The 22,232-nt window shown below is 39.9% G+C and overlaps 1 protein-coding gene across 1 annotated transcript; it reads left to right on the top strand.

The window, feature by feature from the left end:
* The first annotated feature begins 6,358 nt into the window (after positions 1–6,358).
* On the top strand, positions 6,359–20,864 carry ldlrb (low density lipoprotein receptor b). Its single transcript, XM_020647664.3, has 18 exons — positions 6,359–6,613; positions 12,277–12,402; positions 13,323–13,445; positions 13,723–14,100; positions 14,299–14,421; positions 15,041–15,163; positions 15,402–15,524; positions 15,672–15,800; positions 15,925–16,096; positions 16,329–16,556; positions 16,668–16,786; positions 16,912–17,051; positions 17,489–17,630; positions 17,721–17,867; positions 17,962–18,159; positions 18,848–18,922; positions 19,048–19,208; positions 19,337–20,864. The coding sequence occupies exons 1-18, from the start codon at positions 6,529–6,531 to the stop codon at positions 19,373–19,375; spliced, it is 2,631 nt and encodes an 876-aa protein (XP_020503320.2). The 5' UTR covers positions 6,359–6,528; the 3' UTR covers positions 19,376–20,864.
* The last annotated feature ends 1,368 nt before the right edge of the window (positions 20,865–22,232 follow it).

Here is a 22,232-nt window from a genome sequence, read left to right as displayed (position 1 = left end):
TGATGTTGTGTGGTGATGAAATCAAGTAACTGGTTGACAGGATTTCAATCGTGAACTTTTACAACAACTAAGTACTTGAAATCGCTCTTGGTCTCTGGACCACTTTTTGAAGGTCTCGGTCTCGTTTCGATCCAAAAGAACTAATAACTTCAATTTATTCATAATTAGATTTTTTTCTCCCGGTTACGGCCTCAACCTTCCCGGTGTTACAGTCGAAGTGAGCGACATGCCCGCTGCACACAAGATGATTTTTCTGTGATATTGATGGCCTTGGTCTTGGTCTCGACTTGGTCTTACTCTCGATCCCTCCCTGCCTTGGTCTTGGTCTCGACTTGGTCTAGATCCCTAAATGTCTTGGTCTCTGAGCACTCTGGTCTCGGGTACGTCTTGATCTCGGTTTGTGCGGTCTTGACTACAACACTAGTTACAACTGATAAATGGTTTCTGTTTCTAAAATATGACGATTTGACCATTTTCTTTCCTCCATAGTAAGTTCAATATATTTCATTAAAGACTTAGGAGGAAAAACAAGTGTTGCTTAAAAATGTGATAGACTTTAGGAAACCGTCATCAGATTATTTTTAATATATCCTATGAAATCCCCAAATTATTTGTGGATAAATCTACTTTGAAGATGAACGTCAGTTTATCCTTGTCATGTATTTTATACCTTCAGATCATTCTTAATGTTCTTATTTCACTCCTTATATCTGGATGTAACTGAAGAAGTGTGTACATGTGTAAACTCTGTAACAGCTCACACTTCTGTTATTAAAGCCACCAGGTGTAGTTCCTCTGTTTGACCGCTAGGAGGAGGTCTCATACATAGGGCTCATTTTTGTCACACGTCTGCCTCATGAAGAATAAAAAGCTTCTTAAATCCTCTAATATTAACTAATTAAACATGTTTGTAAAAATGTTCCTTTATAGAAAGCTTTTAAGATATAAAACTGGAAGATGTAAAATCACCACTATCGCTTTGGTCCACCTTGACCTCGTCCCACCCCCGTCCACAAGCCTCCATCATTACACAACATATAAAATCAACACCCCACCTCGTCACATTTCTCAGTAAGGTCATGTGAAGAAATAAATACAGAACGTCTTTATTCAGAGGATGTAAACAACTTCGCTCTAAGACACATATTGATGTTTGTGTTACCGGCTTGGTTGGCAGTGAAATATGTTGAACGTACGTACAGTGTCGGCTTGCTATGAGAAACTTGGCATGAGTGTGTTTGTCTGAAAACAAGTGGGATAGTGAGGTCTGTGTTGGCGGTCAACGTGTTTGCTCCTTATGAAGGAGAGAGGTGGGGGGAGGGGGCAGACTGTTTCCTGATTTCTTGGAACCTCTGGATGTCTTCAGCAACTCAACACCAACCATTCGCATCTGTTGAAGGGGGGGGGAGGGTGTACTAAACCTAACTGTTAGAAGACATCCAGCATCACTTCTGGATCCTTCTACACTACATTGTTTACAACACAACTTCCTCTGGAGGTAAACAATGTCCCCTTCACACAATTAGCCCTTTGTTTAAACGACTGATTTTTACTGAAGTATTTACTCTGATGACAGAAAGCGGAAGAGAACATTCAATTAATAATATTGTGTTTGTGTCTCAGGAATAAACCTGCACGATACAAACAATAGAATAAATAGAGATTTACGTTGTTTTTAAAGACGACTGCAGAAACGTTTTCACTAAAGCGTGTTAACCTTTTTTTAAAGACCTGAGAAACGTAATGAAAACTACACACCGCATGCTCTCACATAGAGTGTGTTGTTTGTGTGTCTCTGCTGGGGCTGCAGAAGTGTCTGTCTGTCTCTGAGTGTGTGTGTGTGTGTGTTTAGATTAACAGTATCTTGTATGTTGGCCCTGAGAGACACTGGACATGACTTTAACAATCACACACACACACTGTGCACAAACGCAGTCAGTCTTAGATGAAGTAGTGTACAGAATATTCTCTCCAAGTGTTGATATCGTGTGTACGATAAAACATTAAAATTATAAGGTTCTGTGGAAGATTACTCCCTACGTCAATTCATTGTTAAAGACTAAGTGTGCTCGTGTGGTTTGTAGAGCTGACACTGTTGAGCTGCTTCAAGTTATGGACATTAGAGATGGAAACAATCAGTCTGCAAAGAGGAGCAATCATAAAGTATATGTTGTGTCAAATTCTGAAAGTTTGTGGTTTATTAAAGCTCCTGTAAACAACTTTCAAACTATTTTTAAAAATGCTGTGTCAGCATCAAGCTGTCAATGACATTTGACACCCTGCAGCTGTGGTAACAGATGTAAAAAATAGTAAATCATTTCCTTTATGGTCTTGTTTGCGTTTGTAGGCCTTATAGAGGCATCAGTCTTATTTTCAGTCTGTTTCATTACCGATTGAAAACTTCTCACAGGAGCTTTAATTAGTCCTCTTTACAACAGTTGATAATGTAGATGCAGTCAGATGAATCAAGCAAAACTAAATCAATGCATTATTTATTTATTATTATTTTAACATTTCCAATAAACTTAAAGATTCAGTTTCATTGGTAATTCTCTTAAATGCTATATTGGTGTTGCTCACTGAGGTGTCTGACATGAACTGGTTAAGTACAAAAAGGCAGAAGGTCAAAAACAAAACAATTTGCATTAGAACTTTATTTACAAAAACAACTACAATGTGAACAATCAGTTATTGTGTGAGCACCCGGGTGAATGAAGGTGTCCAATGTTAAAACAAAGGAGCCAACAAAGTGACCTACCAGGGGATCATGGGGGGGGGGGGCTGAGAGGAAGAAAGTCAGACTGACCCGTCCTGCTTTGCCAGCTCAACAGCCCAGGTGAGCCAGGACTCTACCACACCGCCACATGCAAGGGGGGGGAGGAGAGACCACTAGCAGACCAGGCAGAGACGATACAGGGAGGGGGTTGTCACAGTTACCGAAATGTGAAATCTGGAGAAAATAAGAATGAAAATAACTTGTTAAGTTAAACGTGGATACAGATCATACACTGCTTAACATGTAACAGTCAGAAAAGGCTGAAAAAGCTTAAATGCTTCAGTTTCAGGGTCTTGGTAGTGCTACAATGATATCTCCTATCAGTCAAACCAGCCACACCCTTAATCATGTGAATGTATGCATAACTCTAAATATAATCATAACAGAGTGAGTGCCCATGAAGAAATGAGCTATCAAGACCAAAACTGTTTTTTTTTTCACCAGGCTGTAAACATGTTTAATTCCATTTGGTAAAAGAAAGTTTCGAGTAGACGTTTGAGGAACTGCACTTTCTTTTTTTTTTGACACTTTTTTTTTTGCTCCTTGAGTAATATATGTGCTTTAATAACAATTCAAAATGTCTGAGGCCATATGATGTATGGTCTCCGAGTATTTTTTTTTTTTTTTTTGCTGTTGCTCTCCTCAACTTATCTAAAATTTCAAATTTACCAAAATTTAAGAAACTCTGCGTCTATGTCTTTAATATGTACAAAGGAGAGAATTTGAATGAGTCACATCTGACTCATTTGCTATTGTTCTCTGACAGTCAATGCTGTCTTTAACTGTGTGTGATAGGTGTAGTTTTAAATGCACCATACACACACACACACACACACACACACACACACATATACACACACACACACACACACACACACACACACACACACACACACACGTGCACGTTCAGGGTGCCTCTCTGTGGGTGTGTGTTAACAGTGTGTACGGATAAGTGGGTGTAGCAGAACATGTAATCCAGCCGCTATTTCAACATTCTACAAATACCTCCCACAGCTCAGTCCCTGCTTCCCTGCTTCCCTGCTTCCCTGCTTCCCCCCCCCCCCCTCCCCCCCCTCCCCCCCTCCCCCCATGGAAACAACTCTCTGATTCACCTCATAGTTATTACCTTGCATGGCCATAAACCAAATCTCTCTCTGACTCTGATGACTTTTGGGAGAGTTAGGAAACTGGCGTTTTTGATATAACACACTCGACGTGTATCCTGTTGGAGTTTAATAAACCTGCACAAAGGAGAGACAGCGATGCAGAGATAAGAGCTCATCTGCCTTGTTTCTAATACCCTGGTGCAGGTTTCCATCTCACTAAGACACATTTTGCATTATTTCTTATGAGGATATTTTGCTTTGCAAATGTGCTGTTTGCTTTAGAGGAGGAACAGATGCAGTGACCTTGACCTAATGTTTTACATTTGAATAGTCAAGTTGTGGTTTGATGCTGCTGTTTGATGCCAAGGCTACTCTGCTGACATGAGCTTTGTAGAGAAAACGACGATCTTTATCAAAATATGTAGTTTCATGGGCTGTGTTTCCTCTGAGAAAAGAGTCCTTTTCTCAGGTGTTTTTGTAAATGACTCTCACTTTGAATATGTACATTCAAACTTATTTGTCAATGTTGTCATCACTTCCTTTCACTCTACTCACTGCTAAAACATCCATGGCTTGTTCACTTTTAAGCTTTAAAGCTAAATCCATCTTTGAGAATCACAGACATGGAGTTGATAGAACTGAAAAACGTATTAATCTATTAATCATATTAGCTTCTTATGGAGCTTTATATTTATTTAAACAGTTTTTGAGACTGTTGATGTTATATCCCATTACCTGAAGAATATAATTAACTGATCTTTTATTCAACAATATAAACTAAAGGAATGGCATAAGGAATAAAGGCAACGTAAAGCTCCTCTGAGGAGTTTCTCTATATGACCTACAAAAGCAAACAAAGACAATCAGCGACTGGATTGACCATTTCTAAATAGTTCTTTTTAATGCCTGACGTAGGTGTCAAACAGCCTTTTTTCTTTACATTTTCTGCAGTGAAAATTCAAAGTAATGACTTACTGCCTAAAGACATGAATGAATGAATACTTCAGAAAACACAGCGCACACACGTAGAGGACATGATCAGCAAAGAGTTAGGAGTTTCAGCACGGTTAACAGATGTTACCATAATCAACACAAACAGACAGTTCCTCACAGGAAGTCCCTGACCATCGCTCATAGACAGTCTTAGTGAACCGTGTTCTCATCATTTCCCTGATAGCCTCATATGATCATATTTAATCTGAAAGCTGAACACCACCATCTTTCATCCCATGACCAGAGCTGGATACACAACTGTGTTATTATCTACTGCTGATGTGTAAAGAAAAAACACAATACAGTAGGAATTACGAGTCTTAGTTATATAGTACTTTATCCACCAATTATGTCTGTGTGAATGAATGAATGAACCAACGTTTGAACCAAAAAAAAACAACCAACCAACCAATGGATGAATGATTAATTTTTTTTTCCTTTGTGTGGTCATTTACACAACCCATCCCACATGGATTTATCCAGACACATTTACTGAAAATCAATCAAAATGTTCTGGGTTGTAATTTACCCAACATCAAATCAGTCCCTTCCACATGAACCATCCCCCCAAAAATAATAACAATCCAAGAGGTCAGACCCAACAAAGACCAACACAGCCCCCATGACACAAACACAAACAAAACATCATGAATAAAATCGACTTCATCTTAGTCCCATATGATCCAGTAAATAAACATAGGGAGCAGTCATAGCTGTTCAAATGGTAATCACAGTAATACATAATGCTGTTGTTTTATGATGTGTGAGGGGCAGATGCTGCCACCAGACTGAAAGACCAAAGCTATGATAATAAGAAAATTATTTTTCCAGAGTCCCTTTGTATCTTTTCATTGTATACATTTTTTTTTTTTTTTTAGATTTCAACGTCACACAAGAGCTTAAGACACAAAAAGTGTGAATATGTATTTTTCTTTGAAGGCCAAGTCTGGCAATGGTGGAAAAATAAAGCTATATTTAGTGCCATTGTTAATTGCACCCACACATGTGCATGTGGTTGTGCCTACAGAGGACTGGGTGATCACAGGCACAGTTTAGTTTCCTCTCTTTTCTTTTTGTCTCCCCGACACAAATGTGAAGCTGTGAAGAGGGATACGGGCTGTTACCAAGGTTCAATTGCAGTTTGGTCTCCGTAGTGTAACATCAATATTTAAGCTGCTTCCTCGTACAGACACTGTTATACATCAATAAAGAATGAAAAGAAGTGAACTGCCTTTGTTTGGTTGTTCTGTCTTTCAGCTTTACTACTTCCTACACACACACACACCCACACACAGGAAAGCAGAAACACACCACTTTGAAAAGAAGAGATGGGGGGGGGGGGTGGAGAGGTGATGGAAGGACGACAAACTCTCAGTGATGTAGCAAAGCTGTGGCCCCGCCCCCCTACGATGCTCACGTCGACTTTCAAACATCACACCACTGCTCTGGCACCTCCCTCCTGTCAGCTTCATACAAACTCGTCAGATGCGACTGGGACCTCAGAATATTTTACTGGCATCGCCTTTTACGCACAGCGTCAGTGCCCTCTCTGCATCCGACACAGAGACCTTTTTACGCACAGTCACACTGCCTTAGTCATCTGGGTGACTTTTCTTCAGCTCACAGAGAAGGAGAAAATATAGAGATCAGGACATGTTTGGGATGTGGAGGAGGGGACTCACCGGATTGTCCGCATGGTCCTGTCTACTGATGCTGATTCATTTTGCGTCTAAAGCAGGTAAGAAACGAACGAATTTCCTAGAGAGAGTCTGAGAAGGATGCTCCTGTGTGTCGAAGTTTGCGATGCTGACTTAATGCGGCTGCGCATAGACTATCAAGCGCATTGCAAAAAAAAAAAAAAAAACAATGTTTACGTCTCAAACTTAAGCAAAAGTTACCAATTTCAATGTGTAATTTTCATTTTGCTGGTTGTATAAAAGTCGCAGTTCTAAATGTTTCCATGTGGTCTTGCAGTGAGCAGGACCTTCGTGAAACCAGGAGCGTCATTTACCTTCTGATCTTAAAAAATGAATTCGTTGTACTTTTTCCCTCACTTTATTAATTATATCAAATAACAATACAGCAACTATTCGATTATAAAGCACTATCGATGACAGCATAGTGGGGTTTACATTTTTGGAATATATGAATGGAATACGGACCGCGCTCTTATTGGTTCTTTCCCTCTGTAGCGTAAGCGAGCGGCCAATCAGGTTCGTCAGTGCTGCAGGTTTTAATTTCCAGGAGGCGGGACTAAAGGGAAAACAGACGGTTGTCAACGAGGAAGGGTGCGGTTACTACTCCATCGGTTTTTCATTATCATCATCCTCCCCCCCGCAGCAAATGGGATACGGGAATTGACTTTACTGTCATAAACTTTTACTAGTCATACCACACACATACAGTGTGTCATGCGTCATTACAGAGGATATATCTTTATCTTTTTTAAAACCTCCATATAGCCTACAATACTTTTATAAAGTCATTTTATTTCAGTGTCAGTGTTGACACAGTTATCACTGTATGCTCTATGGGATGAACTGAAGGGGGACAGGTAGATAAAATAAGTAGAAGATAATACAAACACAATCACATTTATATTTATAACTTTGTATTTGTTGGTTTTAAGGTGTGTTAAGGTGTGCACTGCTCTGTCTTCTTCTATTTACTGTCACATAGAACCACAATTTAGAAGTGCGTTCATAGAGTATGAAAAGCTTCTTAGAAATAGACTGTCAAACTGAATGTTCAGCCGATATGTTTATGTATTTTTAGTCCATCATCATGACTGTTCAGTTTCTGGAGCCGGAGTCTAGTTGAAGGGCGTTTGGCCATAGATGGATTGATAAAGACTAGAGTAATCATCACAATAGCAGAATGCTAAAATTTGATACGATACTTGTAAAAATCCAACAACAACCATACTACGCTACCATGGCAACACAAATTAAAGTCCAGACATCCAACATTAAGTAATTTCTTGTTTTCAATGAGCAAATATTGTAAAGCAAATCTCTGCACGCTGTCTAAATTGCACAAATACAAAAGCTTGTCCTCCGCTGCAACTTATTTGCTTTCTGTCTGTTTGTCAGGGACATAAATGTAACTTTTGCAACTTTATGATACGCCAAAAGGACAAGATGAACGCCGGTATTTACCGACCTGTGAATTTGAATGGGCCTCGGCTGCTCTTTCTCTTTCTCTCGCAGCAGATGTGGGTAAAAATGTGACTGAAGATCTGTAGGTTTTTTTGAAAGCTTTGGTACTTTTCAATCTTATTGATTAATAAAATAACAGACACATCATCTGGAAACAACCAGTGTTGAAAGTAACAAAGTATTGGAACATCCGAAAGGATTGGTGAACATTGACCCCAATGCCCTTTAAGGCCAACAGTGTGCTAAGAATTAGGCTTCAGCCTCTGTATGCAGTTGTTACGGTAATCCCTGTATAATCTCTCTTCATTTTCAGGGTTGAAACTTTTTTTTTTCCAGTCTATTGCTCTCACTTCCAGTCATACTATTCATATCTTCTTCTGTGTGTTATGGGGAAAGTGTCTTTGTTTAGAGGTCTGGCCCTGGTTAGTTTAATGCATTCATTCTGTGTTTAAAATACTCCTGACATGAGGCATCGCAGGACTCTGAAGAAAGAGGAGCAAGAGCGGGAAAGCCACCAGTGACCTATGAGAGACTAAACTTTTACTGCAGTGACTCACACGGGGGGGGGGGCATTACTGTAAAGTTTCTTCTATCTATCATTTGGAAATACTTCTGCAGGGGCCTCTCACATTACGTACTGTAGCTTTCATTGAAGTCTGACTGTGTAGTCAGTATTAAACCGCAGAGGTACGATATCATCATCAAGAGAAAGAGCTGCAGCAGAAATGTACAGCAGTTTGATTTGTCTGCAGATGCTGACCTCATTTTCATGGACTAGCTGTCAAGGCCCTAAATCGAGATTCTTGGCAAGTGGGAATCAAACTGAATTTGGCCACGTTGCAGCAGCAGCAGTATTAATGTATAACCCCAGTGAGCTCTTCTTAAGGAAGTACAGCAGCTTACAGAACCAATGCACACAAAGATTCAAAGCCTAACTGCTTGTCTTCCTGATGCACATGTATCCTGGTTATTTATTAACTGGACGTTTGAGTCAATAAATGCACCTCTTTCTGAAGGTTCTCGGTGTGTGTGTGTGTGTGTGTACTGCATTTATACGCCATAAAAAGACAGGAATGCATTGTCATTTGACATCGTCACACGTTGTCACAAAAGGAGGATTGTTGTCACGTAGCGATGACAGGCGGCATTCATTCAACAGTTTCTGCTGTCAAACGAGTGTTTGTTTAGCATTTCATCGTTTTTAAGGCTGCTTGTGGTCACAGTCTGGTGTATGTCCATAGTACCCTCCACGTAAGTGTCACGGCTGGGCGGTTTCCTGGTTGTAGGGTTCACACTGTGGTTATAAATAGCACCTGCACGGTTCAGTTTGAGTACACAAGCATCGGAGGCCCTGGAGATACTGTTCAAACACGGCTGTGCACCTGAGGATTGTGTTCTTGTGTTGATCACGGTTTAGCTGTTAGGCGTCTTGTTGTTCTGTTTTAATAATTAAAATGCAGAAAAAGCAGCTTTCAAACGTGGTGTTTCACGATGCCTGACAGGGTTTGAAAAGATCAGGCTAGGCTAGGTGTTTTGTATTTTTGGCCCTATAGCCTTTATTGGATCTGACAGTAAAGAGTGACAGGAGATATAGAGAATAGAGAGCGGGGATGACTTGCATTAATAGTTTAACCCAGGGCTAATGCAGCTTGCACTTTTCCTCTGTATATGGGGGCTTGTTTTAATTACTGAGTTAAATCAACACCCCTTAAAGTCTTAATACTCAGGTGAAGAAGTGTAAATTACAAATATCTCCTACATGAGCCTGACATAACCTGGACTTTCCGCCACAGAAGAGACTTAATGTAAGGAATGAAATGGGACCTCCTCTTGCTGAGGGTATTCTTGGGAGGCTTGTGACCCACATGTTGAGGCCGCAGGGAAGATTAGCAGCGGAAAATGAAAACACTGGAAGTCAGAAGGTCGGCAAGTGCTTGCTTTTGACCTACTTTTGCTCCCTTTTCCTCATCAAGTGGAATGAATAAGCTGCTCCTTAAAAGGAAAAGAAGGAGCAGGAGCGACAGTGAATTTTACTGTAAATCTATGACCGCATGTCTTGAGGAACAGCTGGAGTCAGCTTTGGAAAACTCTGTTCCTGGAATCCATGCTGGCTGCATGCCTGGCCTCCCCTTTTTGTCAGTGATTGTGAATGCCATTTTTTTTTTTGGTTTCCCTGAAAGCATACGAGGAGTGCACAGGAAGGGCCTGTCGAGATCAGCCAAAGTTTAATAAATGACACCCTGAAAGTTCCCAAGAATAAAAAAAGACAAAGAGTGGATCAAGCTCTTTCACTTCTGTTTCTTGTTTGCACATTTTCAGAGTGGAAGGGAGGTGACTTTTGGTGGGCGAGCCCAGTATTGAGAAATGATTGTCATCTAATTTCAAAACGAATCCGACCTGTTCTGTGTTTTTTTAAGCTGGCATCTCATAGAGACACTCACGTTGACAGACTTCCTCGAGTTCGAGTCTCCGCCTTGGTCTGTTGGTCTCTGTAGTGACACTGTTGTGAGGAATGCCACTCTGGGGCCAATCAGCTGCTGGTGGTGTGATTGTTCAACTCCTCCCTTGCTATTGTCTTAAAGGGATAGTCTGTCATGTCACCGGCCTGCAGGTCACAGGAGGGACAGAAAGGGCAGAGGTGATGGAGGAGGACTACACACTTCATCATGAGTGGGAATGGCCTGTGTTGATCTGACACGTGTGTGATGGTGACAGGCGGCGTTCACTGAAGTGTTAACGTCTGATGGTTGTGAACGCTGATCATAAAATATACGAGGGTCAGACTAAGATTGCCCCACTAGTTCAGACTTTAATCCTTCAGACCAAGCAGTAAAGATGCCGGCACCTTCATGACTAAAAGATGAGCCTGAGTCCTGTTTCATACCTGAAACGTGTCACGGGAATGAGAACTAAGTTGTGTCTGTGTGTAGGTTAAACCTGCGTTTCTTGCATGCATAAAATGTTTGGTTGCTACACCTGAGTTTACAATTTAAAGCTCCTGTGAGGAGTTTTAGGGGGGTTAGGAAACAGAGTGAAAGTGATTTATAGCACACTGAATAAACAGCCTTTCTTTTTTTTACATTTTTTGCATGACAAGAAGTCTTGATGTGTGATACATATTACTATTTAAAGAATGCAGGATGGCAGGATGAGATCAAAACAACATTCTACACAGTACAGGACAAAATCTGCAAAGCTATGAGAGCCACTTTTTGTCGACAGGGGGCGCCAAAATCGACACAAAATTAAAGTTCCTCACAGGAGCTTTAAGGGAAATCTAAGACGCAAATTCAAACTACAAAAAACATTTAAAGAACGGAACAAAATCACCTCCAATAAACTAAAATCTAACTAACATTTTTACGGCTGTGCTTTCCTCCTATTTATATTTTCTTCAGTATATTAATTTCCAATTAATAGCTCATATTTCATCTTTCTTTCTATATTAAATTCGACCTTGAAGTGTCTTAAATCAGTGACAAGAAGGGAAGGTTTCATTGATGTATATGTGGTTTTGTGGGTACGACTACATGTGTTTGCCATTATCACGATTAAGAAAGATTAAACTATTTATTTTGTTTAATAAATGAATTATATGAATTACAGGTAGGACCTTCTCTGTCCAAATACGTGAACATTAGTCTCATTATCTTGTTATAAAATGAGTCAGGAAACCACACCGAGTTGTTATCTTCATTTGGTAACCTGTCTAGGGAAGGGAAGGTGTGACTTTTACACTGTGACTTATCAGAACAGTAGTGTCCTTCAATTGTCAGTTTTTGTGTAATTTTCAGTTAAATATTTACCTCACAATGACACCAGCTTCTGTGTTGACACATGCGCACGTTCCCACACGTTGCTCATGAGCAGCAAGGGGGAAACAGAGCAGGAAAGGCAGATTATTAAAAACAAATCTAAACCTGTATTTTACCAGGAAAACACATCTCCCTGTCTTGTCCAGGATGCAGCACAATGAACAATGTTTCTGACAAACAACGAGCAGCCAAACATACAAATAAAAATAAAACATAATCATAAAACATTAAAAAATTAAAACTAAAAAATGTAAACTGCAAATATTTGTCAAGATCGCCTTCCACTGTAAATACATCAGGCAGAAGATCTACAGTCTGATGTGTCTGCCTCCAGGTCATTTAATATCCTCTTAAAAGCATCCAATGAGATCAGGCGTAATTTTCTCCTTGTGTAATACTGAACACTGTTTTTATTTCATCATTCACAGATGCAGCCTTCACATGCAGCTCCACCCAGTTTAAGTGTGGAAACGACAGGTGCATCACCCAGAGGTGGATTTGTGATGAAACTGATGATTGTGGTGACGGAACCGACGAGCTGCCTACAACCTGTGGTAAGCTATTTTATCACAACTTACATTCAAGTATAACCTAAATACATCTGATTGCAACAGTGAATGATTTTCTCTATCCATTACTCAACCAATAACAGTAGCAAAAGATGCACAAAAAATATAGTTTGTAAGAGCTCAAATTTTTCTATCATATATGAAAACGATTAGCAGCAACTCTGCACATTATAGATTCTAGAAACAGCATGAAGTTTAGCTTAAAGCTCCTTTGAGGAGTTTTTTTCTGCTTATGAAACAGACTGAATTTAATACTGACGCCTCTTTATGACAAAAGCAAACAGGACCATCAGTGAGAAGACTGATTTTTTTTCTATATAGTTATATTTAATGATTAAAGTTGCTGCCACCGGATAGGTGTCAGATATGAAAGGAATATCAGCAAGATCCTGAAACCGGCTTTTTTTGTATTTTTCATGTTTGACTGTTAAAATTAAGAAGAAGAATTTATTTGTGAAAACATTACTAACACATGTAAGAATCAACATAGAGATAATAGGTAGCACTTTATCCACATGTAGCCCCTGATCTGTCAGAAACCAAAAATAACCTCACAGGAGCTTTAAGAATTAAAGGAAAATAATAATCTATCATTATCAGAATTTATCTTTTTTTTGACGAATAACTAACCATAGTTTTGATGAATATGAAGTGAAATTAAAATAAGACAAAAAATGAAAAGGAGCTTTTATTTGTGCTCGAATATTTGACTTCTTTACCTGTTTATAACACAAAATCATCAGCAGCAGTCACCACCGTTAACCACTCAATAATAAATTCAAAACAGAAGTTTACTGTAGTTAATGATTGTTCAGTATTACAATGTACTCTGTCTGAAATCACAAGACATATCTCTTCATGATTAATAAACTAACTTGTGTCACACTTTCTGTTTCTGTCCTCAGCAACCAAAACGTGTCTGTCGTCAGAGTTCAACTGTGGAGCTCCCCTGAACCAGTGTATACCCGGGAGCTGGCACTGTGACGGCAAGGCCGACTGTAAGAACGAGGCCGACGAGAAAAACTGCAGTAAGTTTTTGAAATAATTTATTCACATCATAAACATGAACACAAAAAAAATCAGTCAAAATATCTAACTAGGGCTATTGATTGAAAAATTAGGCTACTTCAACTTTAGCATCTAAGTCAACAAAGAAACAAATTCATGTCAAGGTAGCATGTCATGGTGTTATAACAATAAAGTATTTGACTGTTGTTAAAATGAACATTAGATCCATTAAGCTAACTAGCTCTAATGTTGACATCTCATTAACTCCTCTATTCTACCTCTCCTGTCTGTCCACAGCGGCCAAACAATGCAAAGCTGGTGAATTTCAATGTGCCAATGGCCAGTGTATTTCCCCCAGCTTTGTTTGCGACGGGGACAACGACTGTTCAGACAGCTCAGACGAGGTTTCCTGCCCTAAACCCTCCTGCACCTCTCACTCCTTCCAGTGCCACAACTCTGTGTGTGTGCCGGCCCTGTGGCGGTGTGACGGAGACGAGGACTGTGCCGATGGGTCTGACGAGTGGCCAGAGAACTGTGAGGGACGGTCGCCTGTGAAGAAGGCAATGACCTGCGGCGTCCATGAGTTTCAGTGTACGAGTGGGGATTGCATCCACAGCAGCTGGAGGTGTGACGGAGGCATGGACTGCCTGGATCGATCGGATGAGGTCAACTGCAGTGAGTTGGCAGTCTTGGAATCTTTATCATTCCCAGTTTGTTTTATTTCAGTCATTTCCTCTTCTGCAAAGAATTGTAGCATTTTTTTTTGTAGAACATAAAAGATATGCAGCAAGTCTTTAATCTTATCCCACTTTCAGTTTTTTCCTGTCTCCTCTTGTTGCCTCTCTAATCAATTTGTCTTCTTTTCTTTTTAAGGTCAATCCACTTGTGGTCCAGATCAGTTCCAGTGTAATGACGGCACCTGTATCCATGGCATCCTCCAGTGCAACGGACAGATCGACTGCAGGGACCTCAGTGATGAGGTTGGCTGCCACATAGGTAAAACAAAGAAATGCATTCTTGTTTCACAGTTCAACAGTATTAAATCAAGCAACAACCACCGGTGTTGAAAAATGAAGCCAATTCAAAAGCGCAAAAAAAGTGCAGTTCCTAGACTGTCCACTTGAGGCTTTTTGCAAATGCAAGGGAATCCCCATAAGGTCTCATGTTAAAATATCCATTTGTACAGCATAATTATGTTTACAATCTGGTTTGAAAATGGTTTTGGTGTGGGTGATTTAAAAATGGAAATGTTTCCATTGTGATTTTTCTTTAGGCTCACAGTTATGCGTAATTAGGGGCGTGGTTGATTTGATTGACAGGTGGGGGCGTTGTAGCTGTTTGCCAGGAGGCTAAAGCAGGGAGCTTTAGCTCTTCAGCTCTACCTCTTTGGCTGTTAATGAGTGATTGAAGTTTAAGTGGGGGTTGCATTTCCAATGAAGCGACGGCCATTGTTCTGCAAAAACGCCTCCTCAGAAACCAAAGGATGACGTCACCGATACTCAATGATAAAAACGCTTATCTTTTCCTGAATCTTTTCCTGAATGCCCATGTTAAAAGTCTGATTAAAGCAGTTTTAGACCACTGGGTTACAATTGAATTCTGTTCCTTTCTGCAGATAATGTATGTGAAGGCCCCACCCAGTTCAAGTGTAAAAGTGGGGAGTGTATCAGCATGGAGAAGGTGTGCGACAAACAGAGAGACTGCAGGGACTGGTCTGATGAACCTGTCAAAGAGTGTGGTAAGTTAAGTCTTATTTCAGAGTGTCAGAGTTTGGGTATACACTTAGCTCCATGTCTACTCAGAACTACATCCCAGCCAGGAAAATATGACAAGGGCAGTTAGCTAAGCAGCCTCGGCCGAGTGGCCCAGATAGTTAGTGGTTTGAAAGAGTGAGTTCATTGTCGATTTGAGCTACCACTAGGAAAATAGATGTTATGGATACGTTTTGAAGGGTCTGTGTATCTGCGTCTCCACAGGCAACAACGAGTGTTTGACCGAAAAAGGCGGCTGCTCCCAAATCTGCAACGATCTGAAGGTCGGCTACAACTGCTCGTGCCATCCTGGATACAGACTGAATATGGACCAAAAAACCTGTGAAGGTGAGTCTCAAATATTCAAACTGAGTCAATTTTAAATGGTAGGCTGAGATCAACTCTGTGACATCGATGTGTATTTTTTAACAATCCTTGACTTTGTAAGAAAAGTTCTGCTAGCTTTTAACCACACTCCTGTCCTTCCACCTGCAGACATTGATGAATGTGCTCAGCCCGATACTTGCAGTCAGATCTGCATCAACCTCCCTGGCTCCTACAAGTGTGATTGTGAGATGGGCTACAAGATTGACCCTATGACCAAGACGTGCAAGGCTGAATCAGGTATAATGTTGAAAGAAAACCTCACTCCATGTTTGTCCCATCTGAAAACTGACCAATGACATATCCAAAAGATTTGTATGACTGTGTGAAAATGTTTTCTCAATATATTTTCTTTGTCATCCAGGCACTGTGCCCACGCTCATCTTCACCAATAGACACGAGGTGAGGAAGATAACGGTGGACCAAACCGAGTACGTCCATCTGATCTCCCAGTTGAAGAATGCGGTGGCTCTGGACATGGACATGTCTAACAAGATAATCTTCTGGTCTGACCTGTCCCTAAAGAAAATCTACAGGTTAGAGAGACTAAAACTTTCTGGATCTCTTTTTCTTTGGATGAGTTTTCACAAGATATTACCATTAAGCCAAAACTGCAGCAGAAAGCATCTATCAATATCTCTGAAGCACATTTTACAAGATCCCAATCTAGTCATGTACAATAAGACTGCTATGTAAAATGGATTGCAGATAGAGCAACCTACTAATGCCTAACATAAAATTCTCAAATCCTTTTCTGCCTCTCAACAGCGCCAAATTAGAAGTTGCCGGTAATTCCTCTTACCACACTGTAGTAATTGGCAGTGGGATCGAGGCGCCAGAAGGCATTGCGGTGGATTGGATCCACGGCAACATTTACTGGACTGACAGCAATTTAAAGACTATCTCTGTGGCAACGACAGACGGCAGCAAGAGGAAGAGCTTGATCACAGAAAACCTGGACAAGCCAAGAGCCATCACAGTCGACGCCGTAAAAAAGTGAGCAGAGTTTCAAACTAGTTTGGAGATGTTTAAACACATCACAATTAACTTGATATTTTTTTATGGAAGTCTTTGGCTCATAGTTTCCTGATTTTCTGTTTTCTTTAGCTTTATGTATTGGACAGACTGGGGTGAGCAGGCCAGGATAGAGAAGAGTGGATTGAATGGAGCAGATCGCATTACCTTGGTCAGCGAGAACATAGTGTGGCCCAACGGCATCACCCTTGGTAAGCAGAGATCATGGATGAGCTAGATGGAAAGCAAAAACTTCCATTCAAACTTTGTTATGGGAACACAGTTTTTAAAGTCAGACAAATATCCCAATTTTTGTGTTTTTTCCCCCCCTGGACAGATATGGTCAACCAGCGTCTGTACTGGGTGGACTCCAAGTTGCACACCCTGTCCAGTGTTGATGTGAATGGAGGGACTCGACACACTCTCATTTACAGCGAGGAAACACTCACCCATCCCCTCGCTCTGACTGTGTTTGAGGTTAGTGAGGAAGTCAATGAATTTCTTTTTGTCAAGAATTAGCGCTATACAAATAAACAATGATTGATTGATTGATTGAATGTATACCCACAGGAGGAAAAAATAATTCAGTTCATGCCACCAAAATGACCATTTAATGGATAGGTGCATTAAACTTTGTTATAACATGTGGTAGGAAACATTAACATAATCACAATGGAAAATATGATCCCATTCAGACCACTCAATTCCAGTTCTTGCATTGTGAGAGTTATCCAGCTGAAATGGTTTAGAAGTATTAAGCGCTGAGTCTGCACTTTATTTCCCATAAATTTGGATCAGTTGGGCTAATTCCTAATCAGACTTTATAATTAATCCACTGGTGTTTAAGGAAACTTTTGCAAATTAATTGGAACAGAAGAATGTTTTTAATCAGGTGGCATTTCTCTTTTCAACAGGAGAAAGTGTTTTGGACGGACATGAGCAACAGTGCTGTTTTTAGTGCCAACCGCCTGACAGGAAAGGACATCACCAAGCTGGCAATGGACCTGGTCCAGCCAGAGGACATCGTAGTGTACCATAACCTCAAGCAGCCAATTGGTACAGAAACACAGAAGCTATTTTCAAAAACAAAATGTTTTCAAGGCCATATATTGATTTCTAATGCTCTTGTTTACCTTTCTCTTGCAGGTAGAAACTGGTGCAGAGAGAGTAACAATGGAGGTTGTGAGTTTCTGTGCCTCCCTGCCCCGGTGATTAACCAGCACTCTCCCAAATTCACCTGCGCCTGTCCTGACAACACGACCATGGGACCTGACATGAAGAAATGCGTGGCATGTAGGTGTCCCCTGTACATGGAACTACATAAATACATACCCCAAAAATCTAACCTGAAAACATGAAATGATGTTAGTATTTTCAATCTCTGCAGCCTCAGTCGTCCCTCCTGCTGAGAGAAGAACTGTTGCACCGCTGCCACCCAAAGAACCAACAAAAGCCCCCAAGCCCATTGAGTCTCTCCCTACTACACCAGCAACTACAACTACCATCAGAGCTACCAAAAAACCTGAGAGCGCCCCATCCAGCCAACCTACACTGAGCACACAGCAACCTGCCGAAAGTGTTCAAGGTATGAGGATGAATTTCTGATAACTGCTCTTTAAAAGCTGTTTGATAAATAATCTGCTGTTTGTTGAATTAAGTGGTAGCCATCAAATACTAGAATGCTCTTAATTCAAATGGTGAGGATGTTGAATATACAACTCCATTGTTAGCATGCTGAGGTTAGCATTTAGCTTAAAGCATCACTGTCCATAAGTACAGCTTCAAAGAGTAGCATAGCTGCTACCCACGATGTGTTTAGTTTCACCAGCGAGGTAACTGCTACGTAGTGGTATTGTTGCTGCTGTAGTGTTACTCAGTCTAGAGTATATTATGTTTAAAAAGAACATGCTAACAACTCTCTTCTGTGACAGAGTTGTATATAAAGATTAACATCACACTCTTATGTGTACAGTTGCCAGAATAATGGTTACAGCCAACAGCTGGTTAGCTTAGCATAAAATCGGGAAAAGTCTTGCACAAATGTAACAAGCGCCGTCTTCCAGACCCTCAAAAGCACATAAATAAAATCATACTCCCATTTCAGAGTTTGGGTTTTACAGGGGTTATGTGTTGGATCATTTCTTGGCTTGGTGACATCTCAGACTTTCCAGCTAACTGTCTTTAAACTGTAGCTTAGATAATAATCATTGTAATAAATTAGGAATTATATGAAATTCATAATTATAAAAAAAACGTTTCCTTTTCTCTCTCAGGTAAAAAATTAGCAGCTTTGCCCGAAGAAGCCCCTTCAGCCCACCCTGTTGCTCTCTACATTGTTTTGCCAATGGGTAAGTTTGACATTCAGGTCTTCATGGCCTAACTCGTGAGCACATGCAGCCTAAAGAGCTCTTTAATCTAAAAACATTATCAGGGATTCTTTATCAAAGACCTTCAACTCATCTTTGCTTTGCAGCGATGCTGGCCCTGCTGGTCTTTGGAGCAGTGTTGCTTTTAAGACACTGGCGTCTGAAGAACACCAACACTATTCACTTTGACAATCCAGTGTACCAGAAAACCACAGAGGACGAGCTCCACATATGCAGGAACAGCTCTGAGGGATATGTTTATCCTCAGGTATGTCCACTTAGATACCAAGTAACTTTGCTTATAGTTAAATATAGTATCTGAAATGATACATAATGATATATGTATGTCACTTAACAACCTATGCTAATTTAATGTTACATGTTTTTTTTTTGCAGAGGCAAATGCTGAGCATGGAGGACATGGATGTGGCATAACCCAAAGATACTGAAGACACTACATTTGTTTAAAAGTGATTTTTCTTTCCCCCGCTAACTTGAAGCAACAAAGGCCATTACTTCTACTTTTGCTGCTGCTGCTGCTGCTGCTGCTACTGCTGCTGCTTAACAGCTCCTCCCCTTCCCCTGGTGACCTCATTTTGTGGCTTATGTTTCTGACCTCAGCACTGTGCCGTCCATGTCTGAAGAACGAAAAAAAAAAAAATGAAAAAAAGTATAAACTTGACAAAGTGACTGCTGGAAGCTTTTTGGTTTGGCCATGAGCTGGTTTTAAATGAAGAACTAATGCATAGTCTCCGAAGACGATGATCCCGATCCTGGAGCTATGACACTATCTAAACATCCTGATACTTAACATAAAGATAAGATGTTTGTGAATTAACAACCAACACACAGTCTCAGCAATGACTTAAATAACACAAATCAGACATTGTGCAAGTTTAACTTGAATACCTTTATGTCTTAAGACTCCCGTGTGCCTTCAGACCACACTCTAACAATTTAGTGAAGTCTATAAGACAAATGTCTTATTGACCCCGCAAACTTTGAATCAGCTTCTGTGGTAGTAAATACCATCAGATGTGATTGCCTTCATTGTTGTACATGCTTGTGTAATTGTGATTTTCTTTTTCTTCATGGTAGTTGCACGTTTTGTTGGCTCCCATACGAGTGGCATTTGTCTTGACTATCATCTGTCATTGTCCGTCTGAGTTGTGATTCTCATTTAAATCAGTGCTTTTACCTTTCAAACACGTAACATGTTAAGAGTGTGGAGAGTCACCGATGGTTTACATATTGTACGTGAAAAACGCTGCTGAGTTTTCTGAAGTCAACCAAAATGAAGAAAAACACTTTTTTTTTTAAACAAAGAAAGTGAAGTGAAGATGTGGTTGTAGATGATTACAAAAACACTGTAAATAGTTCCTGTAAATACTTTGTAAAACACTCTTTTGTTCAGTCTTGTGTTGCATTTTTACATTTGTAAATTGAAGTTTGAATTATTGTAAATATGTAAAAGATTTTTTTATTTATTTATGGAAATACTTGACAGATAATTTGTCACTATTGTCATCTTGATCTTATTATGATCCTAATGCTACAAAAAACTTTTATGGTGAATTGCTTTTGTTCCTTCAATACCTATCCAATCTATACGTTGTACAGCTGTTATTTATCTTGTACTCAATCAGATCTTTTGGACACCTGCGTTTTCTTTCTTCCTTACACTTTTGTTCCAGTGAGCAGTCACATTATTTATTTTGCTTTTGCCTTTCTGTTAGTTTGACGTCATGTTTTCACTGTGACATTAAGGCATATATGAAGGCGTTTCAAAGCAGGATGTTCTCTGCCACAGCAAAATGTATGTAACGACAAAGATTGATGCACAGCAACCTGCTTGTCGATGCACATTGCCGTGTTTTGTTTTTGGTTGTATTGTTCTATTTTTAAATAAAAGAAATAATCTTTACATATTTCTCTGTTTATTGGGAGTTGGACTGTGACAAAGCTTAACGGTGAGATTAGATAAATAAAACCTTGAATGTCTAATAATTATATTACATCAGGGCTTGAGATATGAACTGATTTAAGCACAAACTGTGCAGTGATCAAGCTCATTACAAACACTTGGCAAAACAAATGTCCATGACACCTGTTCATGTTGCCAGGAAACGCTGCCATGGCATCCATCTACTGAACAACACTAAAATGCAGGCAGGCTGGATGAGTGCTTTATGTAATCACCATCAGACTCTCGTTCTTATTCTCTGCCTTTATCTAAAGAACAGATCTGTTTTCACATGATGAGGAATCTTATGTTCCTGTTTCAAAGCCAGAACAAATAAGTGTGACTCCTGTCATACGATCTAGAGTCTTTTTAAAATTAAATTAAACTTCAACCTACATTCATTACAAGACACAGACGAAGAAGAAGATGAAGCTGTTCTGTTTTTACACACAAAATAATTCTGGGTTAACCCCTAACCCTAACCTTAACCCAGTTCATTGGAAAGTCCCAAGAAAAAGACAGAAAGGTGTTTTATTTTCTAAATAACTAGAACTCTCTTGGCTGAAGGATTAGAAAGTATGTCACAAGTTTCCTTAACACCTTACAATCAATGTCTAAAGTTTATCATATAAAATCAAATGATGTGAAAATAAATAAAAAATGTAACACAAGTCAGTGTAGAGAGAAGTATCAAATGATATGAGGATGATGTTAAACAGAAACATATGGCACGACACACCCTTAAAATCGAACGACCAGCAAACATCCTCTCGCTAATTTAATAAACCTCCTCCATAATTCATGTTAATAGCGGTCATCGCTGCCACAGTGAAGCAGAGTGCAGAGGGGGGAGGACTCAGAGGAAGCATCAGTTGATGCATTAACAAAAATTGGGAAGTGATTTAACAAATAACAGCAACGCTTACAGAAAAGAAAGGTCAATTAATATTGCTCAAAATTAAGAATAAAATCACAATGAGTCATTACAAACAGTTTATATATTTATAAATATTCCAGTAGGCTATGTGGTTGGTTGAGTGCTTGCGTCACCAAGTGCCCAGGGGAACAGGACTTCATTAGCTTTGTAAATGTTTCATAAGATTGTTGTTGAACATTTTTCTAAATGCTTTCTCATTTAACCCAGTTGTGTTCTAAAATGTCCTAACTACGTTTTATGCTTATCTCAACCAGTAACAACATGCAACATTAGCTAGCTTGTGAACTAGTTCCACTCAGGGATGGCTTGGTTGGTAAATTGGCCAGGGGGCCGTTTTAAAAAAGACCTCAGCACATATTATTAAAAAGTTACGGGCTAGCCTTTGCTTAGTT

This window comes from Labrus bergylta, chromosome 1 (assembly GCF_963930695.1).
Source record: "Labrus bergylta chromosome 1, fLabBer1.1, whole genome shotgun sequence".
NCBI classification, from domain to species: Eukaryota; Metazoa; Chordata; class Actinopteri; order Labriformes; family Labridae; genus Labrus; species Labrus bergylta.
This window is presented reverse-complemented; position numbering and strand designations above follow the sequence as displayed.

Coding starts and splice junctions, on each gene's coding strand:
- ldlrb (XM_020647664.3), top strand. CDS start 6,529: ATGTTTGGGATGTGGAGGAGGGGACTCACCGGATTGTCCGCATGGTCC. Junction 6,614..12,276: donor TCATTTTGCGTCTAAAGCAG/GTAAGAAACGAA, acceptor CATCATTCACAG/ATGCAGCCTTCACATGCAGC. Junction 14,422..15,040: donor TGAGGTTGGCTGCCACATAG/GTAAAACAAAGA, acceptor TCCTTTCTGCAG/ATAATGTATGTGAAGGCCCC.